This window comes from Carassius gibelio, chromosome B8 (genome assembly GCF_023724105.1).
Source record: "Carassius gibelio isolate Cgi1373 ecotype wild population from Czech Republic chromosome B8, carGib1.2-hapl.c, whole genome shotgun sequence".
In the NCBI taxonomy this organism is placed as follows: domain Eukaryota; kingdom Metazoa; phylum Chordata; class Actinopteri; order Cypriniformes; family Cyprinidae; genus Carassius; species Carassius gibelio.
Genome location: NC_068403.1, coordinates 11,278,047 through 11,304,009, shown reverse-complemented (window position 1 = coordinate 11,304,009; position 25,963 = coordinate 11,278,047). Strand labels below are relative to the sequence as shown.

Genomic DNA, 25,963 nt, shown 5'->3' with positions numbered 1-25,963 from the left:
TTCATAATATAGAATTATATAAATGCATAAATATTTATAAAATAATTGGAGAATCATTCCTGCCAATGCAGAGTAAAAACAAACTGTACTAAAATAAACTGAAATAAAGGTAATAAAATATCATAGACATATAAACATTTAAATCAAAAACTAATAAAACACTACAAAACAATTAAAAATATTAAAACCTTTAGTTTCGCACTAGGGCTGTAGCTATTGATTATTTTAGTAATCCAGTATTCTACTGATTACTCCATTGATTAATCGCAGAAGTAATTTTTCTTTATTTAAAGAGCAATACTAGATATACAAGAGAAAATAAGATCAATCTCTTAAAATAAACAATTTGTTTCCTTTTTAGAAAAAAAAAATTACTGCTGAAATTGGATACATTTATTATAGTTATACTATGGGGCCATTTAATGCTTGAATCTAATTGGCTGACGAATGTTCTGAGGTGTGCAATTATTTTCTGGGAAACGCACGGCGAACGTAGTTCCAGACAGCTCTCTTGAACGCATTTCAGTTCAATATCACTTTGCATATTTAATTGTAATAACGGTTGCATAGTTTGCAAAAAAAGGTGTTGTCATCACTGCTCTGACGATTTTATCAGTTAGAATATATAGTGTAGCAACTTAAAGGCTACACATGACATTTCTCACTAGCAAGGAGACAGCGCTGTTTAGAGACGCTGCAGCAGAAGAGCGTTTAGAGGTACGGTAGCCTAATTCACACAAGCTCTCTTCCTTTCTCTCTCTCTCTCTCTCTGTGTGTCTCTGTCGCTCTTTCTAATAACTTCTTTAATAACTGCTTTAGAATGCTATCAATTGTGATATATCGCATTACCGAATACCGGCACATGTCTAATTTACGGTCTTAAATATCCCTGCATCTCATACTATCTACCCTATCTGCCCTAAATAGTATTGAAAATGGCTAATATCACATAGAACTCAACAAATCCTTTCAGCACTTTTTCTCACTGATACTAAAATAACACCGCTTTAGTGTCACACGGTCCTTTCAAAAATCATTCTAATATACTGATTTTCAGCTATCAGTTTTGAAGAGTTTGTAAACTGCTTTTTTTTATTCTTTGATCAATAGAAATTTCAAAAGATTTTTTATTTCTTTATCGTTAAAATTTTTTAAAGGTGTTAAAGGTTTACTGTGGCATTGAAAGGTAAAATCAGAAGAGTAATGTCTTAGTTAGGTAAAACACTGCAGACTAAGAGGGTTCTATGTTCTGGATTCTAATGGTTCAATCCAGCTCATGTTACTTGCTCAGAAAACTGGTAAACACAGCGGTGCAGAGCTGCATCTGTTGAGCTGTGATGTAACAGTGGTCAGGCACTGATACGGCTCTTTCCAGGAAGAATACTGAAGGGATAGGACAGATTAAGCACACCAGAATGTCCATCCAAATCTCTCAGTTTTAAGGGGAAAGTGGGGGGTGGGGAATTTACTGATATAAGATGTAAGCATCTGGTAAACATCTAAACAAGTATGAACTGAAACATTATGCATCTTAAATAAATAAATACATAAATAAATAAACACAGGAAAGCAGTTACACTCCTTAAAATCAACAATGCATCATGCATTCAAATCTCTGGGAATCTCCACAGTTTCAGTAACTTTGCATTTCCTTTAGTTTTCCATTTAATGAGATGGAAATGATCTGATGCAGTTAGTGGATTTCATGCAAACTTTCGAAACGGTTTCTGTTCATGCAAATGAGCATCATCATCATGAATCACTGTCATAAACAGAATGCCCAAGGCACTGGCACAGGCTCCTATTGTGAGCACTGTGCCCTCTGCAAATACAAGAAATCAGTGCCCTGTCTTAACACCCATAGAGAGCTCCACCCAAAACCACAGACATGCCCAAAAAAAGCATAAGCATTACATAAGTATAACAGCAGACTGCTTTATTCAAATCTAAACACTGTAAAAGAAGGTCAAATACATTTGCAACCCATTTTTTCTCTTAAATATGATGCATTTCAAAGAAAACATGATATTCAAATAAATAAATATTTTACAGTGGCGGCAACATGGCTGCCTAAGCGAACAAAAAGACACATAAGTAAGCATTAAGGCATCAATTAAGATTCAAATGCAAATGTATCATTTGTTTTATGTTACATTCAGTCTTGTGTTCATATTTACGGTCCTGTTATTCAAAGAAAGAAAAAAATAGCTTGTTTGCTAAAGTCATATCATTATAGATAACCACCACAGACATTGAGGAGGGCTAGTACCCTCAATAATTATAAATCGCTAAACCTTTTTCTCAAATACCTATTGCCAATAAATCAAAATTGGGATTGGGTCAAATGATTCATTCAAAATAAGAAAAGATTCATAATAACAGGATGACATTTGTTAGTCATGCTTTCTTTTAAGGTCCAATTCTCGCTATTAACAAACCATTAACTACAACTTTTGCCTCAAAGTCCTAATTTGCTGCTAATAGTATGGTAGTTGTTAAATTTAGGTTTTGGGTAAGATTAGGGATATAGAATATGAATATGTGCTTGTACAAATGTCAAGTATGGGCAATATGCGCATAATCATCATGCTCAACACTATCTCACGACCATTTCTTACGTATTTTACAAGGTGGCTGATTTGTACGACCTCACTCGTATGATTTTGTACGATTTGGCTACACCCCAGTTATGGGTACGTTTGGTGATTCGTACAAATTCATATGAATTGTGGAACTCCTAAAATACGCACGATTTAGCAAAAATTGGGCTTGCATGCTAATAAGCAATTGGTTAATAGGGAGAATTGGTCGCTATACTAAAATGCTACTTATTTGCTTTCATGTTTACTGCTGTATTAGACTTGATTTACATTTAGACATTATTTCAACCACACTTGATTAGATTATATAATAATAATAATAATAATAATAATAATAATATACTGGACTGTATATAATTATAAAATAAAAATCAATTTTGGTCTAAATAAATTGTCTAAAAATGTAAATAAAGTCTAATACTGCAATAAACAAGAACATTCGCAACCCATTTGTCCGCTATAATATTATCTTTGTACTGCACCCAAGGACATCAACTAGTCCAAAATCAGTTCCTCTTTGACTTTCCAACTGACTGAGCTTAGAGTATGAATGTACAGACTCCACAAATGACACAACTTTAAGCAAGTGAGAGGGGACACCCACGAAAAGCATTTCTACAAACTGAAGGTTTAATGTCATTAAAAAGCTTGAAAGATGATACCGAGAAAAATCCACTGCGCAGAAATAATTTAAGAGTTCATGATCTCATTTTAATGTGAGGCTCTGTGCTTTTACACCCATGCCATTATGAAACACATAATCCAACAAAAAAAAAGACTGTGAGAGGCTGAACTGAGTTAATCCTTGTCAGTCAGTTGTAATCGATGATATCATCTGCTGCATTAGAGGACTTTAGTACAACTTAACATGGAGGATAAAGTATCACTGGCTACAGGCATTACTTTATTAAAAAACACATTCAGTGTGGGTTGTTTTATGATGATCTAAGCAATGCACAATCTTTTACCTATGCAATTAGCCAATAATAAGCAATGGATCATGAAATGGTGTGTTCTTATTGAAAATTAGTTTATTTACAGGATGCCATGTCGAATATATCTTTTTTTTTTTTTTTTTTTTTTTTTAAAGATTAAACAGGTCAACATCGGACAACACTGAGTGATTTCACAGCAGTTAGCTATCAATTGTTCTGAAATATCAAATAATTTTTGAGATTCTCCACATTCTACAAATTCTCGCAGAAGACGAGAAGGTGCATAAACAACATTCACTAAAATGCACCAGCCAACTAAATTAACTAGCACGTGTGGGGCCCAAGGACCATCTGCTATGCCAATTGTGTATGGATGTTTTGATGAGGTGTTAGAAAAGCCAAGTGGGGATTCATCATTATTGCTGACATGAGCTGAAGAGGGCAGGTTGCACAGCCAGCAGCCTACAGAATGAGACTGCTATGGATGTATACATTTTCGTCTGCACTTTATTTCCAGGAATACTGTGTGACCATCTTGCCCATTTTTATTAGAGATGTGCAAAATGACTTTAAACAACTTTTTAAAACCAACAAATGTTTAAATAAGGTTGACTTCAGATTTGCATTACCCAGATGAGATGCAATTTGAAGTTTTAAAGTGTATGCATTTAAAGACGTGTAGGTTGTACCATGCAAATAAATAAATACATTTAATATTATTTAATATTAATTAAACATCTAGTTAACTATTGTGACCTAACTGTAATTTTACTAGTAATTAAGTAGTAAACATTTTTAAAAATGAAAGAAAATAGAAATTAAAGACAATTAAACATTTTAGTTCCATAATCACAAAAAAAAAAAGAAATAGATAGATAGATTAAATATCAAAAAAAAAAAAAAAATAGATTAAATGAAAAAAAAAATTATCCATAGTATACTACTATGCAGGCTCAGTTACATAAGCAGAAAACACATTTTGAAGGATTATAAAAACTTTTTTCTTCAGACTAACACGCACTAAACCCCTTCACACAACAACAAAGACATTAAGTTAGCAAATAGGTAAAACTTATTAAAATTTAAAGACAATTTGGAACAAATACCCAATTTATATGTTTCGATAACCAATACGTGAAGCTAAAGTGCATGATACTAGAGTCACAACCAGGGCCTTCAATCTGAAGTAATTATGGGTAAAGGTGTCTAGGAGTCTGGATAAGACAGAAACAGCTGGTCTGTGTCCTGCTCCTTCAACCCCTTGATTTTAGATCAGATTTCAGAGTCCCAGATGGAGGGAGAACAGCTGCAGAAGTCTAACAGCAGAGCTTCATACACAGACTGGTACCACTGTCACTAGTGTGAGCAGCCCGGGGGAGATGAGAGAGGATTCCAGAGCAGGACGTCATTTGCACTGCAGATGTGACAGGCTTAATCTACTCTGATTAAATCAATCTTCTGCTTCCTGACAGGACATTATAGACAACTCATTGCATATTCTTCAGGAATGCATCCACGATCAACACAATCTCCGAAGACACACATATTTAAACACATTTATTCCCCATATTCTTAAGTAACAATAGGGATGCAGGGACAGGACTCATATGTAGAACAGGCGCCAAGCCATAAAAATTCTGTCCAGGGTCCTGTGAACTTAAGCTACGGCCCTGTCATGATATAAAATTACTCACACTGTGATATAACACTTTGGTCATATCCCCAGAGTGACGAATATCTCATTTAGCAGTGAATTTCAGTCTCTGGGAGCAGCCTGGCTGCTGTCAATCATCTGATAGAAGCTGTCAATCACTGCAAGAGAGATCCAGTGCTTCATTTTTAAGCAAGTGCTAATGGACACCATGACAAAACCAATCTTCTTGCCTAGAGATAGTGCCAATTTATCCATTTCTCACATTCCCAGGCCCTCAATCTCGAATGATAAATGGATGAATGAGAGACCAGAATGAAAGAAATTGTATATGGGTGGGGCTCAGAAAAGAAATAGAATAGAAATAAAATTCATAAGGCCACCAACAAACATTAAAGAATCTCTCACACAGCGAGATCTGTGGACACATGTACGATCAAACAAGCCAAAGCTTTTGTATCACTACAAAGTATCTGTTTGGAAGCTGTCATACATGTATTACAAAACTGGGATCCCCAGCACTACGTAGTGTTTCCACTCCTCCGCTCTGTTCTGGGTCCCTGGTGAGCCTCTCAGTATGGACTGACTGGAGCACTGTGTCGACAAGAACCAGGGAACAAAGAGAACCTTTCATCAGCCTTATTCTCTCTCCAACTACTGTTGTTTCTCAAACTATCCCCCCCCCCCCACCTTCTCCCACTATTGCTGTTCTAGGGATGTCAGTAGAGGGCAGAGCCTGACTGTATGGGTGCTCCAATTGATCGGCTACTGATCACTATCGGCCGATAATCACTTTGGGATGATTGAGCGGCGGTCTCTAAAAAGGCTTATAAAGTAGCTAATTTGAAAACTTTCTGTAAGACAATTTCACAAACAGTGTGAATGAATTACCACATGCTCTCTCCTTCTCTCTCAAAATTGGTAAATAATGGCTTCAAATAACATTGCGCCTGCACTATAAGCAAGCTGCATGCTGCACAGCCAACACAGGAATTGTCACTTGCACAATCAAGATTGTGTCGTGTCGTCACTAAAGTTTATAAATTGCATTTCTTTTTAATTCTTGCCAGTTTTTAAACTACTCAGCGCTCACACGCTCTCCTGGACTGAGTGCTCATGCACACTTGCAGCGCACACACATAATGGCAGGTTAATATTGCTCCGTTTTTCTGCACTCATGTTAACAGATTAAAGCGTTCACACTGCACACAGTTGCGGCCCGGCAGTGAGTTCCAGGAGGGGAGCGTCTGCAGCAGTGCAGAGACGATTTCAGCGCTTGCAGTGGAAACTAAGTAACAGCGGTAAATATGAACATGGATTGACATGAAAATGTAGTAATTAAACCATAAATGCATATTATTAAAGATAACTGTGTCTCACAGTCAACATATCCTATGGCTTTTTGGGTAGTTTTAAAGGAAAGAGCACTTTTAGATAAACAAGGCAATAATAGATGGCACTAGATGGAGGTAGCAAAACCAAGTTCTTTATGAACCGCAGGATTGCTTGTAAATGCAAAAGAAAAGGCAGTAGAGTTGACTGTTTCCGTCAAGGGTAAGTTTTAATTTAGAATGTCTGTGATAATGTAAGAAAAGTAGTTTAAATGTTTTGCCACTTGCTTGAGCAACTTCTATGAATATATCAATCTAGAAGTAAATGCAAAAGTAAAAAGCATTTAATAATGTGTTTCTTATATTTAATGCATTTAAACACTATGAAAGATTGTAGCTACTGCACTGTGAAAAAAAAATGACAATGCTAAAAAAGCATTTTCAGTAACAATGTTTGGATTTGAATTCAAAATAATGGATAAATGCTGTTTTTGCAGCCACGGGTCAGTTTCAGACTCCTGTGTGAAAATATATATATATATTTTTAATTGACTAAAAAATGCCCCCATCCACGCCTCAAAATAAAAAAATCCCCTTTCACAAAAGTCACCCTAAGAGGGGAATACATTTAAAAAAAAAATGAAATTTAGGTCCTGAACAAGTTCTTACTATACATAATTCTACATGATAAAAAGAAGGCTTTAAAAAGTTTGGTATTGGTGATCGTATCGACGGGTACTGCTTTCTGTGATCGGCGATCAGCCTCAAAAATCCTGATCGGAGCACTCTTATCTAACTGTGCCTCTTTTCTTTCTCATATGTTAGGGAACCGTGACAAAGAAGTTCACCTTTGCTCCAGAAGTAGCGGTCACCAAAAAATAGGAAAAAGAAAATGTGCAAACGTACAATCTATACAAGCTATTAAGAAACAAGGAACTTTTCAGTGCTTATCAATTTTCAAAACACGTGATCAGTGTTGGTTTCGGTAAACTGGCGCTGGGTTGGGTCACCGGGGCTCTTGCCTGGTGAAGTGTACATGAGCAGAATGTGGTACAAACATGAACATGCCAAAAACTTTAAACTTAGCAATGAGAATTTAAGCTTACCCCTAAACCCGCAGCTGCAAAAATCAACATTAAGACAATTCATTTTCAATTGCACTAGAAGATAAACCCCTTGAAAATCAAAACTAGGGCTTGTTTTTAATTATTTATTTATTTTTTTCATTTTAATTAATTTATTAAATTTTATTAACCGTTCATAAGTTTTCATTTTTTCTTTTTAAAATAAATTTTTTACCACACTACATAAAATCTATTTAATATTAAAGAAAAAAGTTTTGAACCTTCTATTCATCAAAGAATCCTGAAAACAAAAATATTAAGCCGTTTACTGTCAACATTGATCATAATAAGATGTAGCACATTAGAATGATTTCTGAAGGACCATGAGACACTGAAGACTGGAGAAATTATGAAGAAAATTCAAATTTGTCATCACAGAAATAAATGACTATGTATATTAAAACTAGGGATGTCAAATTTCGATTATTTCCATGATCGATCGTCGTTTAAATTAACGATCAATTAATCGATTAATCGTTAACCATAATACTGCAAAATGTGTCTATTGCAGGCACGCAGTCAGCGGTATGAAAGGATGTGCAAAAGCCACACACACACACAAAACGCTTTCTCACTTGAATTAAAGAGGTTTTAGTCTGAATAAAATGCTAGTAGCAGGATTATAAAATGAATAGATGCGATTATGATCATTTGATAAAATGAAGAGAGCGCGCCATACTTTTGAGGTCATTTTACTTTGTTGACAGTTTCCAATCCCGCACGGAGAACGCTGAACGCGCCTCTTTAAATGGTTTTGTGGTGCTCGTTGTTGTATTTTAAAGCACAATTGCAATGTTTTCAACTGACATTATTGTATAAAATTATCCGAAATGTGGAGCGCGTGTGACTGCGCTGCACATTTTGTGAACTACATCGGCGCTGCTGCACCAAAACACACTGTTGCTCACATTAATTTGATCCTGCTGGATTCTGTCCTAGAAAATGTCAGATTTTTAAAAATCCGGCATACAGCGCATTAGATCGTGACAGTGCATGCGTGCAGACGAGGATGAGCGAGCGCGGCTTTGGCTAGATTTATTTGGAGGTTATTGCTCATGTCTCATTCGGCACAAATCGAAATGTTTCCATATTCGCAATGTATTTGAATGTTAAACTATTATTTATAATGTAAACTAGGCTTGTACTTAACACGCATTCGCATATAGACGGAAAAGATGATCCTCTTCATATGAGCAAAAACGTCCTTGGAACAGCAGAGTGGACCGGTATACTACGGTCTATTTAAACTGACCAGTGTAACCTTTTAATGTTTAGTTGACTATTTTATTTTGATAATGAACAGACTGCGATGTAAGTTTGAATCGCTAGAATATACGTGTGCAGCAGGCTCCGGGGCGATCGAAACAGCTGAGACAGAAGAAAAATATATATATTTTCCGCAAAATTGTTTACTTTCATTTGTGCACACTCACAATAAAAACAGAAGATTTGTGCTCTTGTAAAATAAAGCAAACAAACAGAATGCGTTGTCATCCTTTTTGTTTTGTTTTTTTGTGAACTTATGGAGCGCCCACACCTCTGTTTTAAATCCGTTAATCTTAATTATTTAAGTCGGATATATTTCGCATAGCCTATTTAAAAAAAAAAAAAACATGAAAACAAATTGTTATTTTTATGTTGGGCCTATTACTTAGTAGGCTATAAATTTTCCTTAAAGCATCCCATTTTGTCACAGGGTTTAGAACCTGTGCCCTAGTCAGGTCCATGCAGAAACTTGTGAACGATGCTCGGCGTCACCGTTTAGTGACAGCAGTGAATGCTCCAGGAATGTGTCGGTCACAGCGCCTATTAATCGCTGTTTTGAATCCAGCAATTATTTATTTAGAAATGATAAGATCTGATTATGACAAGTGTGGTATAAAAGCTTTGTTTATTAGAGGAATAATAGGTTAACTGGAAAATGTTAGATCGCGACCATGCTTTTGGACCCCATAGTCTTCATTTACGCGGCTTTGTTCTGTTTTGCCGGTTGGTCACGAATTTCCACAAATTCAGTATATTTAGGCATTGTTTCTTTTCCTAAATCTTCATAGTCTAACCCTCTAATTTCCCAGGTTTATTTTATTATCTTTCGCTTTTAATAACTGTTTTCGCATCTCTTACTGTGGTAAACATGGGAAGGGAAATTAAAGATTTCATGAATTAAGAATTCGTTCGATTTATTAATTTGTTCCCTTATTTCACTTAAATCATGGGTTATTTAGGGAACAAAATTAATGAAACATGGACAATTGCCACATTAATAATTCGTAGGAATGAATTAACAAGTTGTAGGAATGAATAGACTACCTGTCCTGTCACTGTGTCCCGCAGCCCTGCAAAGCGCACGATATAAAACAGTTATCTGATGAAATGATTAGTAACTACATTTCTATTGCATTTAATGTTGAAGAACTTTTATGTTGTTTCTATTTTAATGTACTTTAAAGTTTAAATCACATTAAAAGCTTAATTTGTACATTGTGAATGAATGATGATGCTTTTATATATCGTCACCGTCACTCACAGCCGCTCGCACGTGTTGAGTGCGCATGAGCCGCACGCAGCCCAACATTGAATCGGTTAACCGACCATCGATAGCCTTAATCGATTGCATCTCTTATCGACAATTAATCGATCATCGATTAATCGTTGACATCCCTAATTAAAACAGATTTTTTTTTATTATAAATTATAAACATAATTCATAATTAGATATTTTTATTTAGTTCATTAGTGAAAATCATTTTTGTCATCTGTTTTATTATTAAATCTAACAATTTTTACAAACAAACCTTAGTTTTAGAGTAAATACATAAACTTAGCATTGTTGAAAGGCAAATAAATATTAAGCTTTTCTTATTAGCTAAATTGCCCTATTACAGCCATGTTACAGATGGAAGAAGTGGACAGAAATGCAGTGGCATGGGTGCATCATCATACTAAATAATTTCAGCACTACAATTACAGTGCTTGACTTCATATTGAGCGGTTAAAAAGTGCTTTGATAGGCAACAATGCAAAGATAATGAAGCCATTGACGTTACTAATGCAAAGATAATCATATCTTTCACTGGAGGATCCGGGGAGGAGGGCTACTAAGTGTGCATACGCCATCTATGACAATTCCTTTCTCATGGTGCCAAGTTACTCGACGGTCATTTCCCAGAACACAGGACCTCCCATCAAACAATAAAACAAAACATGGACTTTAAATAGCCCTGGACTTTGAGCTTCTGTCTGGGTGGAGCACAAAAATTTTACATGTTTCAGACGTCCCCTTGTGCTGTTTATGAGCCAAGTACAGATACGTGAATGAAAACTGGAAGAAATCCAGTTCTGTATGACAGTCCCCGGGGCAGCAAAATCTCTTCACACATCTGACAGAAGTGCCCTGGAATAAAAATGGATTTCGGGTGCCTATTTCCTCAAAGGCTTTTGTCATGTTTACTCATATTTTAGAGCCCAAACTTAGGCCACAGAGAGTATTAGGTGTTACGTCATAATGACTACTCATCACAAGGTTAGTCAATACTCTACTGCGCTGTATGGATAAACCGTTTGCCTGTTTACAAGGATAGCCTTAAACTCACTTGCATTTATCACAGTGGCCCAGAAAGAGCCACAAAACAGTTCAGATTAACTTCCATTTCACTTTGAATGGAGAAAAGACTTTCTACCTTACATTTGACAGTCAGCCAAAGTTAACAAAATGTAAAAAATAATTGGGATCATCTTTCTCACAAATGAAAATTCCATAACGCCACCCATCAATAAACGTCTTATTCACTCATTAAAAGGAAATAAAAATTGAGCAAACGTCAACAAACATTTTCTAAAACTGTCTGGACCGTCTCTGTGCTTTCCTCATTACCAATTACCCAAATCTATTTCGGAAGTTACACTAGCTTACAATTTTAATAAAGGGTCTACTCATTGTAATGACGGATTTATATGAACTGTAAAGATGAATATCTAGAAGCAAAACTGCAAAAGAAAGTCAAATAAATAGTCAAAGTCTTGAAATAGTAATAATTCAAAGGTATTCCAAAGATGTATCGAAAGCCAAAAAAGCCATTTTTGAATGAATACTTGCTTTATATAAAATCTTTACAATTAATAACAATTTTAACACTCCCATAAACATGGGAAGATGTTACATTTACAGCACTTGTCTATGTACAAGAGTACTCACCAGTTTGATGGCCACATATTCATTTGTGTAGAGGTTCTTGCCTAGCCGCAGTTCACCGAAGTTTCCACAGCCGATCTTCTTCCCAACTCGGAAGTTGGGGCCAACCATAAGGACCCCAGAGCCGGACCCCGTTCCCCGGCCCCCATGTCCAGTCCTACTACTTGCTGTTTTTGACATTTTTTTCCCTTCCTCTGTTTCTTCCTTCCAACCTCTTTTCTCAAAATCCATAAGCTTGTGATACCCTGGCCTCTCCACGGTTACTCCCCTGCCATGCAAAACAGAGAAGTTTCAAAACAACCCCCCAGGAAATGTGTGGGGAAGGGGGTTTAAAACTGTCTATATACGGGTGATTTTTGGTGGGTATCACCGAAAGCGCAGTCCTTGCATTAATCCTTTGGTGAATGGGACTCCTTTACAGTACGGTGGCCCTCAGAGTAGCATGTCACTGCCTGAAGCAGGCAGATTGTGCTAGCATACGCACACATACACACGCACACACACGCACTCACACATCCACCCACAAATGCTCCTCAACACTGACATATACAATCCTGCTAGTGGAACCAAAAGAGTGAACGTCCCCTTGTGCTCCTCATGGTTTTGTTGAAGTCAGTCTTGAATATTACTCTGAACATTCTTCATGTTCTAACACTGCTGCAAGCAGACTCAGACAGAATCAGCATTAACAGGTTTGAGCAGTATAGTCCGTCTTTCTCTGGATACCTGAAAGAAACTGAAAAGAGAAACAAAAAACCAGTTAGTATCCATAAATCGATCTAGCACCTTCTTGATATACCAGTCCTTAAAGGAAGACTCCACTTTAAAAAAAAAATTAGGCTCATTTTCCAACTCCTCTAGAGTTAAACAGTTGAGTTTTACCATTTTCTAATCCATTCAGCCGATCTCCAGGTCTTGCAGAAGAACGTTTAGCTTAGATTAGCTTAGCATAGACCATAGAATCTGATTAGACTGTAAGCATCTCGCTCAAAAATGACCAAAGAGTTTCTATATTTTTCTGATTTAAAACCTGACTTCTCTGTAGTTACATTGTGTACTAAGACCGATGGAAAATGAAAGTTGCGATATTCTAGGCCGATATGGCTAGGAACTATACTCCCATTCTGGCGTAATAATCAAGGAACTTTGCTGCTATACCATGGGTGCAGCAGGAGCAGTGATATTACACAGCATCTGAAAACAGTCCCAGCTAGGTAACTTCCAGTAAACCTATTTCCAGGCGCTGCGCAATTTTTGTATAGGAAAAATATAGAAACTCTTTGGTCATTTTTGAGCGAGATGCTAACCAGACCTGGAGGTTAGCTGAATGGATTCCAAAACAGTAAAACACAACTGTTTAACTCTAGGGGAGTTGGAAAATGTTCCTTTAATCTTCAAATAGAGCAAGACTTCTGAAATTTCAGATTTCATATCTCACATTACATTACATTTACATGACAATGCCTTTGTATATGCCAAATCAGCGTTAAAAGATTTATTCATGGCAAAATATAAATGAATAAATAACAATGTAAAAAAAACAATATACAATAATGTTTTACAACATTTACACAATAACTATTTAAAAACTAAGTTTACTATTTATGTGAAATTAAAAAGGTCAGAAGAAGGTCATGAATGTATGTACATATGTATGTATGTGTAGATTTTAGCAATACCCCAAAAAACATTGTGTGGGTCAAAATTATAGTTTTTTCTTTTATGCCAAAAATCATTAGGATATTAAGAAATGAATCTGTTCCATTATGATATTTTGTGAATTCACTACTGTAAATGTATTAAAACTAAATTTTTGATAAGTAATATGCATTTCTAAGAATTAATTTGTTCAACTTCAAAGGTAATTTTAACAATATTTTGATTTTTTTTGCACCCTCAGATTCCAGATTTTCAAATAATTTTATCTCAGCCAAATATTGTCCGATCCTAATAAGCCATACATCAATGGAAAGCTTATTTATTTATAAATAAATCGAAAAATTTACATTTAAGACTGGTTTTGTGGTCCAGGGACACACACACATATTCAAATACACTTCTTAATTCATTTAAGCAAGAACTATAAACAAATCTTTCAATTTCATGTGATAAGATTCTGAACCTTTTTTTTTTTTTGATTTTTAAACAGTCCTCCACTACAAAAAAAATCTACAAGCAGCATATGATGTTTGACAGAGGCATGATGGGATATTCTAAAGCACAGACACTAATACTGGCCCTCAATGTTCATGGGATCCATTTTCACATTACTTCAAGGTCTAATAAACCTAATCAATAATAGCAAGAGACAAAGCACTGCATGCTAGACATGATGGGAATGCATCCTCAATGGATAGAGACACAAATGGTTGTTACTTTAAAAAAAATAAAAAAAGAAGAAGCACGCAGTCACAGTTTTGGCAATCTAAACAATAGGAGCCCATTTATGACACTACACCAACAGATTTTGCTGGTCTGCCTCCAAGTCATGAGATTTTTCAAAGTGTGGAGAACAGACCGGTTGAGAATTACAAGCCTAACAGTGCCCGTATCAGATTCCAATTCCAACAGGAACTTTGACGACACCTGTGCGTTGATAATGGAGAGGGGAAGCGGTGTAGAAGGTCAGAGATCTCTGTTTCACACCACCCCCTCTCCCATCCATGGTCAGAACTGCTGTTAATGTAAATGGAAAAGAAAGTCGGAGCAGGTAATGCAAGAACTATTGGAAAGACGGACGTGATTTCCTTCAGAAAATGCACTTAAAACGATCAATGGCAGCCTGACTGGCTGTAAAAGGATACCAGACCAGAGCTGATGAGCAATATACAATCAGCTTGGCAGAAAAACATCTTTGACACTTTATTGGGGGCATTTTCACTACTTAATTTCAACATCTAAGCAAGTTCTCAGCAAGTGACAAATGCATCAGAGCTTCAATGCATTAGATTATTAATGCACGGCTCATTTTTCTAGCCCGAGGAAATTATAATACTTTAGTCTGCACAAAAAGAATTATGACAAATGATGCCCTGTCATTCAGCAAAATAAATGCATCACCAATCGGCTTAGCTTTTATAACAATTACAGGGAGTCCTGGACAGCCCTTTAGGAAAGAGACTGAATTTCCATACATCAATTCTCAATAGAAGAATCAATCATTAAAGCAAACACTTAACCTTAATAGCACACTGTACTGTAGAACCTACCCAAAGGTGAATAATAAACACGGAATTACATAAGACATTTAACAAGCATCATAATGATCTTAATCTATAGCCTGAAAATATGAAAGCAAGTGACAGTTTCGTCAGGACTGGCAGTCAGTCATGACTTCCTATGGTCTGTTGGTCGCAACCCCACGCGTTACCATTAAAATGCTGATTACAAGCTCATACAGGGATGAAATGAGAAACCATGCCACAAGGCAACAGTCAAAAAGGGATCGGATAGAATTACAACATCTGTGGACAAGAACTAGTGTTCAAGTACTGATTATGGGGCTGCTACTTACCTACATCAGAAACATCTTATCAATGAATGACGTTTGAATGCCTGAATGACGTTGAACTAAGACAGACACTGCAGATACTGACTGAATCTGGCTTAAGTTTCATATTTAGAAAAAGATATACAACAGATTAAAAAATGAAACTCACAGATAACACAAGAACATCATCATAAAAAATACCTGATGCAAAAGTGCATCAGATAAAGCCAAAATGATATAATCTGGAATTAAAGCTGACTGACTAATAGTGGATGCCAAGTTAGTGCTCACATCTGTTTTGAGTCACTCTGCCTAAAAGAAGATGAGATAAGCCAGCTATCAACCCATCTACAACTTATTTCAAAGCAAAAAGAAACTAGGTTTCAACACGACAACAATGACAGCACAGTTCAACTTTGTGTTTTAGCTTATAAACAGGAAATATGCAAGTGTTAGAGGCCCAGTAAAAACCAAGACATACTTCTACTTCTCAGATGGGTAAAAAGAGAGAAGCTGGTGCCATTTAACTGCTTCTGTGTTGATCTATAAGGCCTTGTGTGGTGTTGATTTGGACAAAGAGTGAGAAAGAGAGCTGCCCGGTCATTTATTTCCTTAAGCACATTGTGATTTTCCATACTAATTTATTTAGCCTCTATGTGAAACTGTGAGATACAGTTTAACACTCCTCTTGCTTGCTGTCTGACACCCCACTAGAATTGGACACAACTCTATTTTGAATAGTAAATCATAGTTTATAATATCAAAAATTAAGCCCACTTACTCGTGAGCTTAATACCTTAATGTTTTTATTACATAACGTTAGATGGTATTATTGGCAATGACGCCGCTGACATAAGAGATTTCCATATCAACGTCTAATATATCAAATAAAATATATTTATCTCAGATCTGGCAGTGAAAGTGTATCTCATCCGTCCATAAATGTTTTATATCATAATGAAGTGTCAATCCTAGAAAGCTTCCTTTTCCGGCCTAGCAAAAAAAAAAAAATGTCTTTAAAACCATTTAGACTATTTTCTTTCTTGTCTTCTTGGCCAGTCGCTTAAAAACGTTCTTAAAATGAGAAGCTGTCTAGCTGAGCCGTCAAATATGAACTACATACACGTCGAACTACATTTTGTTTTACATCTAAAGCCAAATAGATTCCCCTTCGTATCCGAAAAGGGAAGGAAATACCGAAAAACCAGCTAAACAACTCCGAGCCTTGTTAGACAAACATGACAATAATCCTCCTCAAATGAACTAGCTTAGCAACCCAGTGGCTAGGCTAACATCATATTAGCCGTTTAGCAGCGAACCTTTCAGTCTTTCGATTAAAACGAGCAGGGAAATGTTTTTAATTAGGAAACATAAAGCTGTTTTTACCTGCGTGTGAAATCCCTATGTAGTACGCCGCGACATGGTCCTTTATTTATGCTCTGAAAAGTGATTTAATTTCCCACTAAAGACCAGCCCGGCTTCGCTGTTGTCTCTTTAAGCCTACCGTTTCGGTGAGCGAAGCTCCGAGTCCGGCGTCACCCGACACTCCCATTGCTGTGGATACGTTCTCAAAAGTGCGTGGACAGATTGGTGAATATGCGCCTGTGCTTGTGCGCGCAACAGAAGCTCCCTACCGTCCCCAACTGGAGAAGAACTCCAATGCTTTGCCCGGATCAACAGTTGAAGGGTTCTTTACTGGAAATACTGGAGTCAGCTTTTGAGAAAGACTTTACAAGGATTCGTGAACGCTCATGTGGATGAGGATGTTTGAATGTTTAGGTGATACCTTGAATATATTTTATGGAAAAGCTGGAGATGACAAGTCTGTGATTAGGTTTCTGCATTCAGTCTATTGTCAAAAATATAAATTACTGGAAATTCTATTTTAAGATTGTAATTCTCACTTTATTTTTGAACTGAAAAACAGACCGTTTTTGTATATATGTTAGAGAGACAAAGTATATCTATTTTACCCATTAAGGTAAAAAAAAAAAGGAAAAAGATTTTATATAAAAATATTTTTAAATTAATATATAAATAGTAAAAGTAATGTTATAAATATGTATATAATATAGATGTTTTATAAACATTCTGTATAAACTATAAATACTTTAGCCTACCTTTTTTATTTACCATAAGTATAGAAGTGCTCACTCTTTCTCTTTATTGAAATTATTCAACCTATTAATTCTCATTTATGTCTTTAAAATAGAACACTGACCATGATAAATTGTATAATGTAGACAAATATAGAGAATGAAGTTGCTTAATGTTTGTAAAAAAAAAAAAAAGTGTGTGTTTTTAGTACATTTTTAGTGTCAGCGGTCTCATTCTGACTTAGAAATCAGACAGCTGGCTTAGTTATGACAAACTCTTTTACACGTAGCTTTCATAATCCAAATATGACCATATTCATAATCATGTAAACATATTCAGTGATATGTAACTGTGGCTTACATCCATATAAAAATGAATTATGGTAATACCTTTAGCTATAAATGAAAATGTACAAGTGCACACAATAAATAAAATGATGCTTTTGCTACTTAAATGTTAATGCTGCTGAGAACGCTCCACATTTGGCAAAATTATTTACTGCAGTGACATAAATTATGAAAACCACAAGTGAATCCCAGAATTAGGTTACACAGAAGTCATGATGCACACTGAATACTGCTGATTCAGATGTTCCTCATGTTTATTTGTATTCAAAATGATCATATGTTCATAAAAAATCTACAAAGTGCTCAAATATGTATGTGCAACACAACATTTTTCTCAACAATGCTCTAAGCTATGCATGGAAGTTCACAACAACAAAAAAAAAACAGTTTGTAAAAAATGCAATCAAAACCAATTAATGAAAATTACAGAAAAAGATTACAAATCCAGACCCTTCTGTGACTCTGAGGGTTAAGGTTATGATGTTGTGGTGGGGGGAAGAACACAGGAACACCTGTTCCCTCTTCACATCCTAATGAGGATAACTGGCTCAGTGGGTTTTATTGGTTGGTGGTACGGCTACATGTCCAAGTGGTGGTGAACCAAAGATTTAGATTGACAGGCAGACTGAAGCATGAGATTGTTGCATTTTCCCAATGGCATGAGACTGACAGCTGTGCTGTGCTGCTGTTGCATTACAGGCAAATATGTAGGAGAGAAAGGCAGACCTGCAGACAGCAGCCCAAGACCATGAGGCAGTGGTTGTTGGTAGGTTTCTACATTAACGAATGGAAGAACAGCAGAGGAGTGCAGTCTGGGGTGGGAATGAGGGTGAATAGAGTCCGATGAGGAAGGAATTGTGTTGTGTTCCCTAAAAGGGGAATGAGATTTTGAATTTGAGCCTTTCTCCTGGTCCTTCACCAATTCTTTCCGTTGTTTAGTATCAGGACAATGCACTTGGCTTTCTTCTTTGGAAAAGGGTGCAAAGCGTTGACCTTTTCTAAATTTGGCACGTCTGTTTTTGAACCACACCTGAAGAAACATGTTTTGTTAATCTAATATGTTTTCAGAAGCATTTGAAGTTCTAAATGTATTGTAATATTTAGGAGTATTTAGCTTGTTGGACACTACAGATGTTAATGTGGCCCTCACCTGTATACGGGCTTCTGGGAGGTTGATGCAGACTGCTAGTCTCTCCCTCATGCCCACATCTGGATACTGGGTTTGCTGAAAAGCCTTTTCGAGGGCTTGTAACTGGGACACACTGAAGGCGGTGCGACTGCGACGCTGCTTTTGCTGGTTCCCGTAGCGTGCCTCAAGGATGAGTTCTAAATGAAGGAGATCTTTATTACTTGATAAATCATTTCAGGATACCAGAGTTAATATATTTCATTAAAACTAGAACTGAAACTAAAATATAAACAACTTTTATTTAAGATAGTTTCAACATAATTTCAGCATGTCTCAATTTAATTCCATTTAACTGGATGCACTAAAATAACAAAATAAAACTGAATAGAATAAAAAACGATATAAACATTTTACAAAACTACTAAAAATTAGTAGTTAAAAATATAACTAAAATTAAAATGAAAATTATAAAAATAAACTGAAAATTGAAAAAATATATAATTACAAACATAAATAATAACAATAATAAAAATTATTGATTAATAAAATATTAATAAAACGAAAGTTAGTTAAAACTATAACAGTAGCTAAGTGATAGTACAGTTACACTGTATGATGTCTGAATTACATTGTAAATGCTACATAGGACTCAAAAGTACATACATACATACATACATACATACATATATATATATATATATATATATATATATATATATATATATATATATATATATATATATATATATATATATAGTTATTAAGTAAACAAATGTATGATATTGGTGTAAAATTACATTTTTAAACTGTAATTTTAAAACTCTATTATGAAAAATAAAAGCCCTTTCGCAGGTGTGCCCACTGTTTATTTTTAAATAAAATGATTCACAATAGTAAAAAAAATAATGAAACATATTTTTAGAGTTCAAAAGCAAAAGCCCCTAAATGTCATCTGAAATTTTCTTCTAAATTTTTTTTCCTATGTTTAATGTTAATTTATCTGATATTCTGACAATGAAAATAACCTATTATTTGCAATTAAAGTGAAATTTCTAAACTTACACATGAAGCCTGATTTAAAAAATGCTAATTTTAGAACAAAATTTCAAACGCACTTAGAGGCTTTTACATTTGAACTCTTCATTTATTTAAATAATAATAATTATAATTATAATTGTATTGTTTTTTTTTATATTGAAGCTTAATTCTAATTAATTTTTGAATAAGATAATAAACTTAACTGAAGTTACAATTGTATAAATGCTGCCCAACGTAAAGTGAGAAACTTAGTGAAAAAACTTACTTTGTACTTAACTCATATTTTGAGCCTGATTAAAAGTCAAGCGCAACTCACCTGCCAGGCGCTCGGCCACAGTGAGAGTCTGCAGGGACGCCGGACTGGCCGCTGAATGAAGCTGATACCGCTGCGCCATCTGCTGGTGAGCCTCGTGAAATAACGAGTTGACGCGTTGCAATGGTCCACAGAAATAAACAGAATTCATTCTGCTGGCTTAGAAAATAAAATATATAATTATAGCTTAAAAAAAATCAATGATATTTTACTAAAAATTTTCTATAAATTATATATATTGACACTTACTTATGAACTCCAATGACCTGTGGAATGGTGATCAGTTGCAAAAAGTTGACATTTACCTAGAAAAATTAGGTAAAGTACACACAACTATCGTTGCTTTTTTCTCTCATGTGATACTAAAATCCCAGAGGAAACATTTTACAAAAGCTGCTAAAATCCAAAATATTACAATAAAGTTTTGAGGTAAGGTAGACCAGTAATGCTCAACGTTGACTGTGGTTTAGGTTCTCTCCAGCTCAGTTTCCACTATTTAAGAGGCATTAACTTCAGTTTCCTCCTACCATTAGCCAATGGAAAGAAAGGTATTAGCCTGGATTAAGTGGGATGAGGGAGAGAAAGGGGGGTTTGGGGGCTCAAGTTTTTGAAACTATTGAATTTGGGAGATTTAGGCAAAGCATCTCCCTTCAATGAGCGGGCATTGCGCTCCCCACCTTTAAAACAACAATGTGGTCGGCTAATCTCTGGGGTTGGGCAGATTAAAATAACAGCCTTTGATTGTCCGTTGTTCTCTTCCTTCTTTCTCCACCGTTCCCCAGCTTTTGTTAGTATCAACTCCAAGGAAGGGGGGGGGGGGGGGGGGGGGTGTTTGCTTGGCTGGTTTGTTTTACTAACTGGACCCATATTTTGCCCAGAAAATGTAAACTTGAGAATACCTCTGGACTTGGCCTATTAGGCTAATTTCTTAGGGCTAAATGTACCAGTAAGCTTTCCTTCTGATCAAATCCTCTCCACAACAAAAGATGGATTTAAGCTATTAACATCTGAAAATAAATAAAATACTCAATAAAATGAAAGACACATGGGATAAACAAAGCAATTTGCTGCCAGTAGTGTCAAAACTGGTTGTAATTGCGCAATGAGACAGTTATGAAGCAAACCGAATGTCAATCCTTGTCATCATCCCATCATTCGTCTCTCGACACTCTTTCATTGGGCTCAAGCAGCAGTTTAGCTCCAGCTGAAACCTCAGTCACCTCAGATCAGATCATCCTCAGTAAAACTGCAGCCGTGCGGCTGGGAGCGGCTCAAGAGGTTCAGAGATGTAAATTCCGCTAAATCCTGACACTGTGTAGCTCAGGGCCAGGAAGGCGAGGCATGTGGAGAGCTAGATAATGTTTCCCACGAGTATCAGGGCAGTTGCACACTCCTCTGTGTGTGTGTGCGTGTGTGTGTGGAACCAAGACAGCAGGCAGGCAGGAGCTGGTCTACACTGGCATGAGACTGGCACACAAACACAGCCTTCACCTCACATTTGGCTCACTTTCCTTCTGGAATGGTTCGTTTGTTTGTATTCAGACAGTCATGGAATTCCAGGCTTTATTAGAAAAGCAGATTTACACAATGAGATCTTTTTTTATATCTTTACACTTTATGTCTTCCTCTATCTGGATTATTATGGAAGTGTTAGTGAAATGCAAGTGCAGCTATTTGCTGCTTGATGAATACAATTATTATTCCTGTAGTTCTATTTATCTGTTTAAAAGGTTTCACGGTAACTAAAAATGCATTAAGATTTTGTTTTTTGAATGTGTTAAGGACACATTAGATTGATAAAAACACATTACATTTTTGTACTTTTTGAATTTTCACTCATGTGTATTTTTGGATTTTAATGTAATAAAGTATTGATACTGTTCAAATACTTTAACTTAAATATCTTTAACTTGAATATGTACAACTATAAATATTTATATCGGTCTTCCAATTTGTACACCAGGTTTGCAGATGGGAGCCAAAGATTTTTATAAAATAAATATTTGTTGGTGGAAGAAAGCCAGTTTTGGGATGTCTTTAAAGCTTGGAGATTTTATGCTTTATGTCATTGCAAGTCTTTTTTGGCTGCAACTCATCTAGACCAACACTTACCACACTTCTGATATTTTACACCTGACTGACCTTTCAAACCATCATGGAATTGTGCTGAACATTTTCTCCCTTTGCGATGTTCTTGCCTGTCAAGCTTTATTAGCGTCCGCTCAAAATAAGTCATTTAGAAGAACCTTAGCTGAGCAGCCTCTGAACCCCATTAAAAGCTTGGAGCTCAGAGCCCAGAAGCCTTTGTCTCTTCAGCCTGCGGGATTAGTGGAGATTTGCTGCTAAGAAAAAAAAAGTAGTTATTTCATGCCACTTTCATGATGAAACCTGGCCAAAGCTGTGTTGGCTGGGAGGATTAGAGCCACACAAAGACGCTGGTTGTGTGTGACCCCCTCCCCGAAAACCACCGCCCGGTGCAGTGCCCCCTCCAAACCCCAAACACACACCATCCCCACCTCATAACTCCGGCTCAGTCCGTAATGAGAGCTGCTTTTTCATCTCCAGCCCACTAAAATTGCGTTTCGGCTTTACCCCGACCCACTCAACAGCTTTAAAGAGACCACAAAGTGGTGGATGCATCTGGAATTTTCTCATTAAGATGTTTATTTACATAGGCATAATTGGATGCAAACCCATTAATTTGTCTTAGTGGCCAACTATAGTCGAGCTTTGGAGGTTTAGGCCCTGTCTGGAGAGTTTAAGGGGTTTAGGGGATGTGTGCTAGTGGATCCACTTACAAAGACACAGTTTAGCAGCATTTAAAACACAGGTCAAACTAGATTAAACTCATTACAGAATTTTAAACCCATAAAATAGCTTCAGATTTTGCTTAATATCAGCCTGTTTTAATCAGTTTTTCATAAACACAACTTTTGCAAAAGCAAAAAGAAAGAACGGGTATTTAGGAACACACCTATAACTAGAACAGATATGGGCCTTTCATGTTTAACTTTTTTATTACTTGGGTGCCGCTTTTAACCCATTTTTAAAAAGTAAACCCACTTTTAAAACACATTTTTGTGTATGAAAAGGCATCAAGTTATGTTTTTTAAAAACAACATTTGAACGAAAAAAGTAGTAAGTCTTGAGCTTAATTTATTTTATCTAATTTTTGTATCAGTCTGTCATATGAAAGATGCTGCAAAAGACAAATACAAAGACAAAAAGCATATGCAATGTGAACGATGATGTTCTAGGATGTAACATGCAGTTGTTGAGCAAAACTGAACAGTAGCCACTTGCTTTATTAAAGGGGTCATATGATGCTTTTTTTAAAGATCATTATTTTGTGTATTTGTTGTTGCAGAATATATTGACATGCTTTAATGTTCAAAAAACACATTCTTTTTCAAATACTCTACATTATTGTAGGTCCTCTATGCAATATGCGTGGTATTGAAGGTGGAGTGTTTGTCATAACACTCCAAAGATAAAGGAAAAATTGAAATCGCATCATATGACCCCTTTAAATGTTCATGAGGTTTGCATAGAAACTTTCACAAATTGTGTTCAAGGTTATAAGGAAGTGATGGAAAACGTGTTATTTTAAATTAAGATGACATCATTTAATTATTACAGTTATGGTCCAAATGTTTACTCTAGACTTGATGGCACATGCTATTTACACTGAACAAAATTATAAACGCAACACTTTTGTTTTTGCCCTCATTTTTCATTATCTGAACTCAGAGATCTAAGACTTTTTATATGTTCACAAAAGGCCTATTTCTCTCAAATATTGTACACATATATCTGTCTAAATCTGTGTTAGTGAGCACTTCTCCTTTGCCGAGATAATCCATCCACCTCAAAAGTGTGGCATATCAAGATGCTGATTAGACAGAATTATTATTGCACAAGTGTGCCTTAGGCTGGCCTCAATAAAAGGCCAATCTAAAATGTGCACAGCACAATGCCACAGATGTGGCAAGTATTGAGGGAGCGTGCAATTGGCAGCAAAAAAAAAACTCGATACTGTATGCTCGTTGCCCTCATCGGGGTCTCTACCTGACTGCAGTTCTTCATTGTAACCGATTTGAGGGTGCACATGCTCACATTCGATGGTGTCTGGCACTTTGGAGAGGTGTTATGTTCATGGATGAATCCCTGTATTCCCTGTACAGGGCAGAAGGCAGACAGTGTGTATGGCGTCATGTGGATGAGTGGTTTGCTGATGTCAACATTGTGGATCGAGTGGCCCATGGTGGCGGTGTGGTTATGGTATGGGCAATTATGTTATTGACATTGAACACAGGTGCATTTATTCATATTGATAATTCACGGCCCCATGCTGCAAGGATCTGTACACAATTCCTGGAAGCTGAAAACTCTTGCATGGCCAGCATATTCACCGGACATGTCACCCATTGAACATGTTTGGGATGCTCTGGATCACCGTATTCCAGTTCCTGCCAATATCCAGCAACTTCGCACAGCCATTGAAGAGGAGAGGAGCCATGTCTTGCACTGCGTGAGGCAAATGGTGGTCACACCAGATACTGACTGATTTTCGGACCCCCAGTACAGTAAAACTGCACATTTTAGAGTGGCCTTTTATTGTGGCCAGCCTAAGGCACACCTGTGAAATAATCATGCTGTCTAATCAGCATCTTGATATGCCACACCTGTGAGGTGGATGTATTATTACAGCGAAGGAGAAGTGCTCACTAACACAGATTTAGACAGATTTGTGAACAATATTTGAGAGAAACAAGCTTTTTGTGTACATAGAAAAAGTCTTAGATCTTTAAGTTCAGCTCATGAAAAATGGGGGCAAAAACAAAAGTGCTGCATTTATAATTTTGTTTAAGTGTATATGATGCAAGAAACATAACCCAGGATAAATATTAAAATGTGTGAAATTTTAAAAGAAAAATAGCCCAGGAATTTACGAAATCATGTTTGTAGTGGTACTCACTTTGGACTTGGAAACTTTTGCTCTTTTGTACTAAAGAATGGTCTTCAAGAGCAGAATTGGACCTTTTATCTCAATGGAGTTTCTAAAGCTGCAGCTAACTGAAAGCGTTTTAATATGATTTGGATTGGTTTAAAACTACAGGGGGGCTCTAGAGAAGGACAGAGGGGGTTCATTTAGCCTTTTGAGAGGTTTTGTTTACAGGTCCTGTTTAACAGATGTTGGAGAGAGAAGCAGAATGCTCTGCCTTTCTTTAATTACTTATCAATAGTGGAAATTTGTATTGACAAGCGCCTGTCAAGAGGAGAGCTTTGTAGTTGTCAGTTATCTGAGAGAGAGCCGCTTAACTAAGAGGCCCCTCTGACACTGAGTGGATCGATCCCAGCACGGCACAATTGGCTCTCCGGGCAGCTCTGTGTGAAGGGGGCCTTAGGAGAAGTGTTGTGGGACTAAAGACTTCTTCATGGGGGAAATCGATGTGGCTAGCTTGGCCTCTGACCTTGCACAGTGAGGGTCCAGAAGCGTGAGGTCAGCAGCACAGTTTAAGCTCCAGTAAGAGGCATCCAGTTATTCTCAAAAGAGCCTCTGAACATGAAAACACAAAAGCTATCGAGCTCCAAAAGGGAGCAGGAGTAAAAAGGTGCACCAGATGTTTAACCCAGATAATGAACTGATCCTTACTTATCACCTGTTTACCTACCAGTTAACTCATGAACACCCCTGAAATTCCACAAAAAAACA

General features: G+C 36.5%; 2 protein-coding genes across 4 annotated transcripts in view; both read right to left on the bottom strand.

The window, feature by feature from the left end:
- csnk1g2b (casein kinase 1, gamma 2b) overlaps positions 1 to 16,989 on the bottom strand; it is a 31,298-nt gene extending 14,309 nt beyond the window's left edge. Inside the window, exons 1-2 of one of the 3 annotated variants that reach the window (XM_052563758.1) lie at positions 16,828 to 16,989; positions 11,837 to 12,569 (exon numbers count right to left, since the gene is read on the bottom strand). In XM_052563758.1, the coding sequence (XP_052419718.1) occupies positions 11,837 to 12,064 (228 nt within the window). In that variant the 5' untranslated portion in view covers positions 12,065 to 12,569; positions 16,828 to 16,989. Of the gene's footprint in view, positions 1 to 11,836; positions 12,570 to 16,709 lie in introns of all 3 variants that reach the window. The other 2 variants (XM_052563759.1, XM_052563757.1) reach the window with 2 other exon arrangements.
- A 1,008-nt stretch (positions 16,990 to 17,997) lies between these two features.
- zgc:101100 (uncharacterized protein LOC445169 homolog) lies at positions 17,998 to 20,699 on the bottom strand. Its single transcript, XM_052564402.1, has 4 exons — positions 20,497 to 20,699; positions 20,251 to 20,406; positions 18,918 to 19,093; positions 17,998 to 18,797 (listed from the first exon to the last, which is right to left on the bottom strand). Exons 2-4 carry the CDS (start codon positions 20,396 to 20,398, stop codon positions 18,345 to 18,347), a joined length of 777 nt encoding a protein of 258 aa, XP_052420362.1. The 5' UTR covers positions 20,399 to 20,406; positions 20,497 to 20,699; the 3' UTR covers positions 17,998 to 18,344.
- Between the last annotated feature and the right edge of the window lie 5,264 nt (positions 20,700 to 25,963).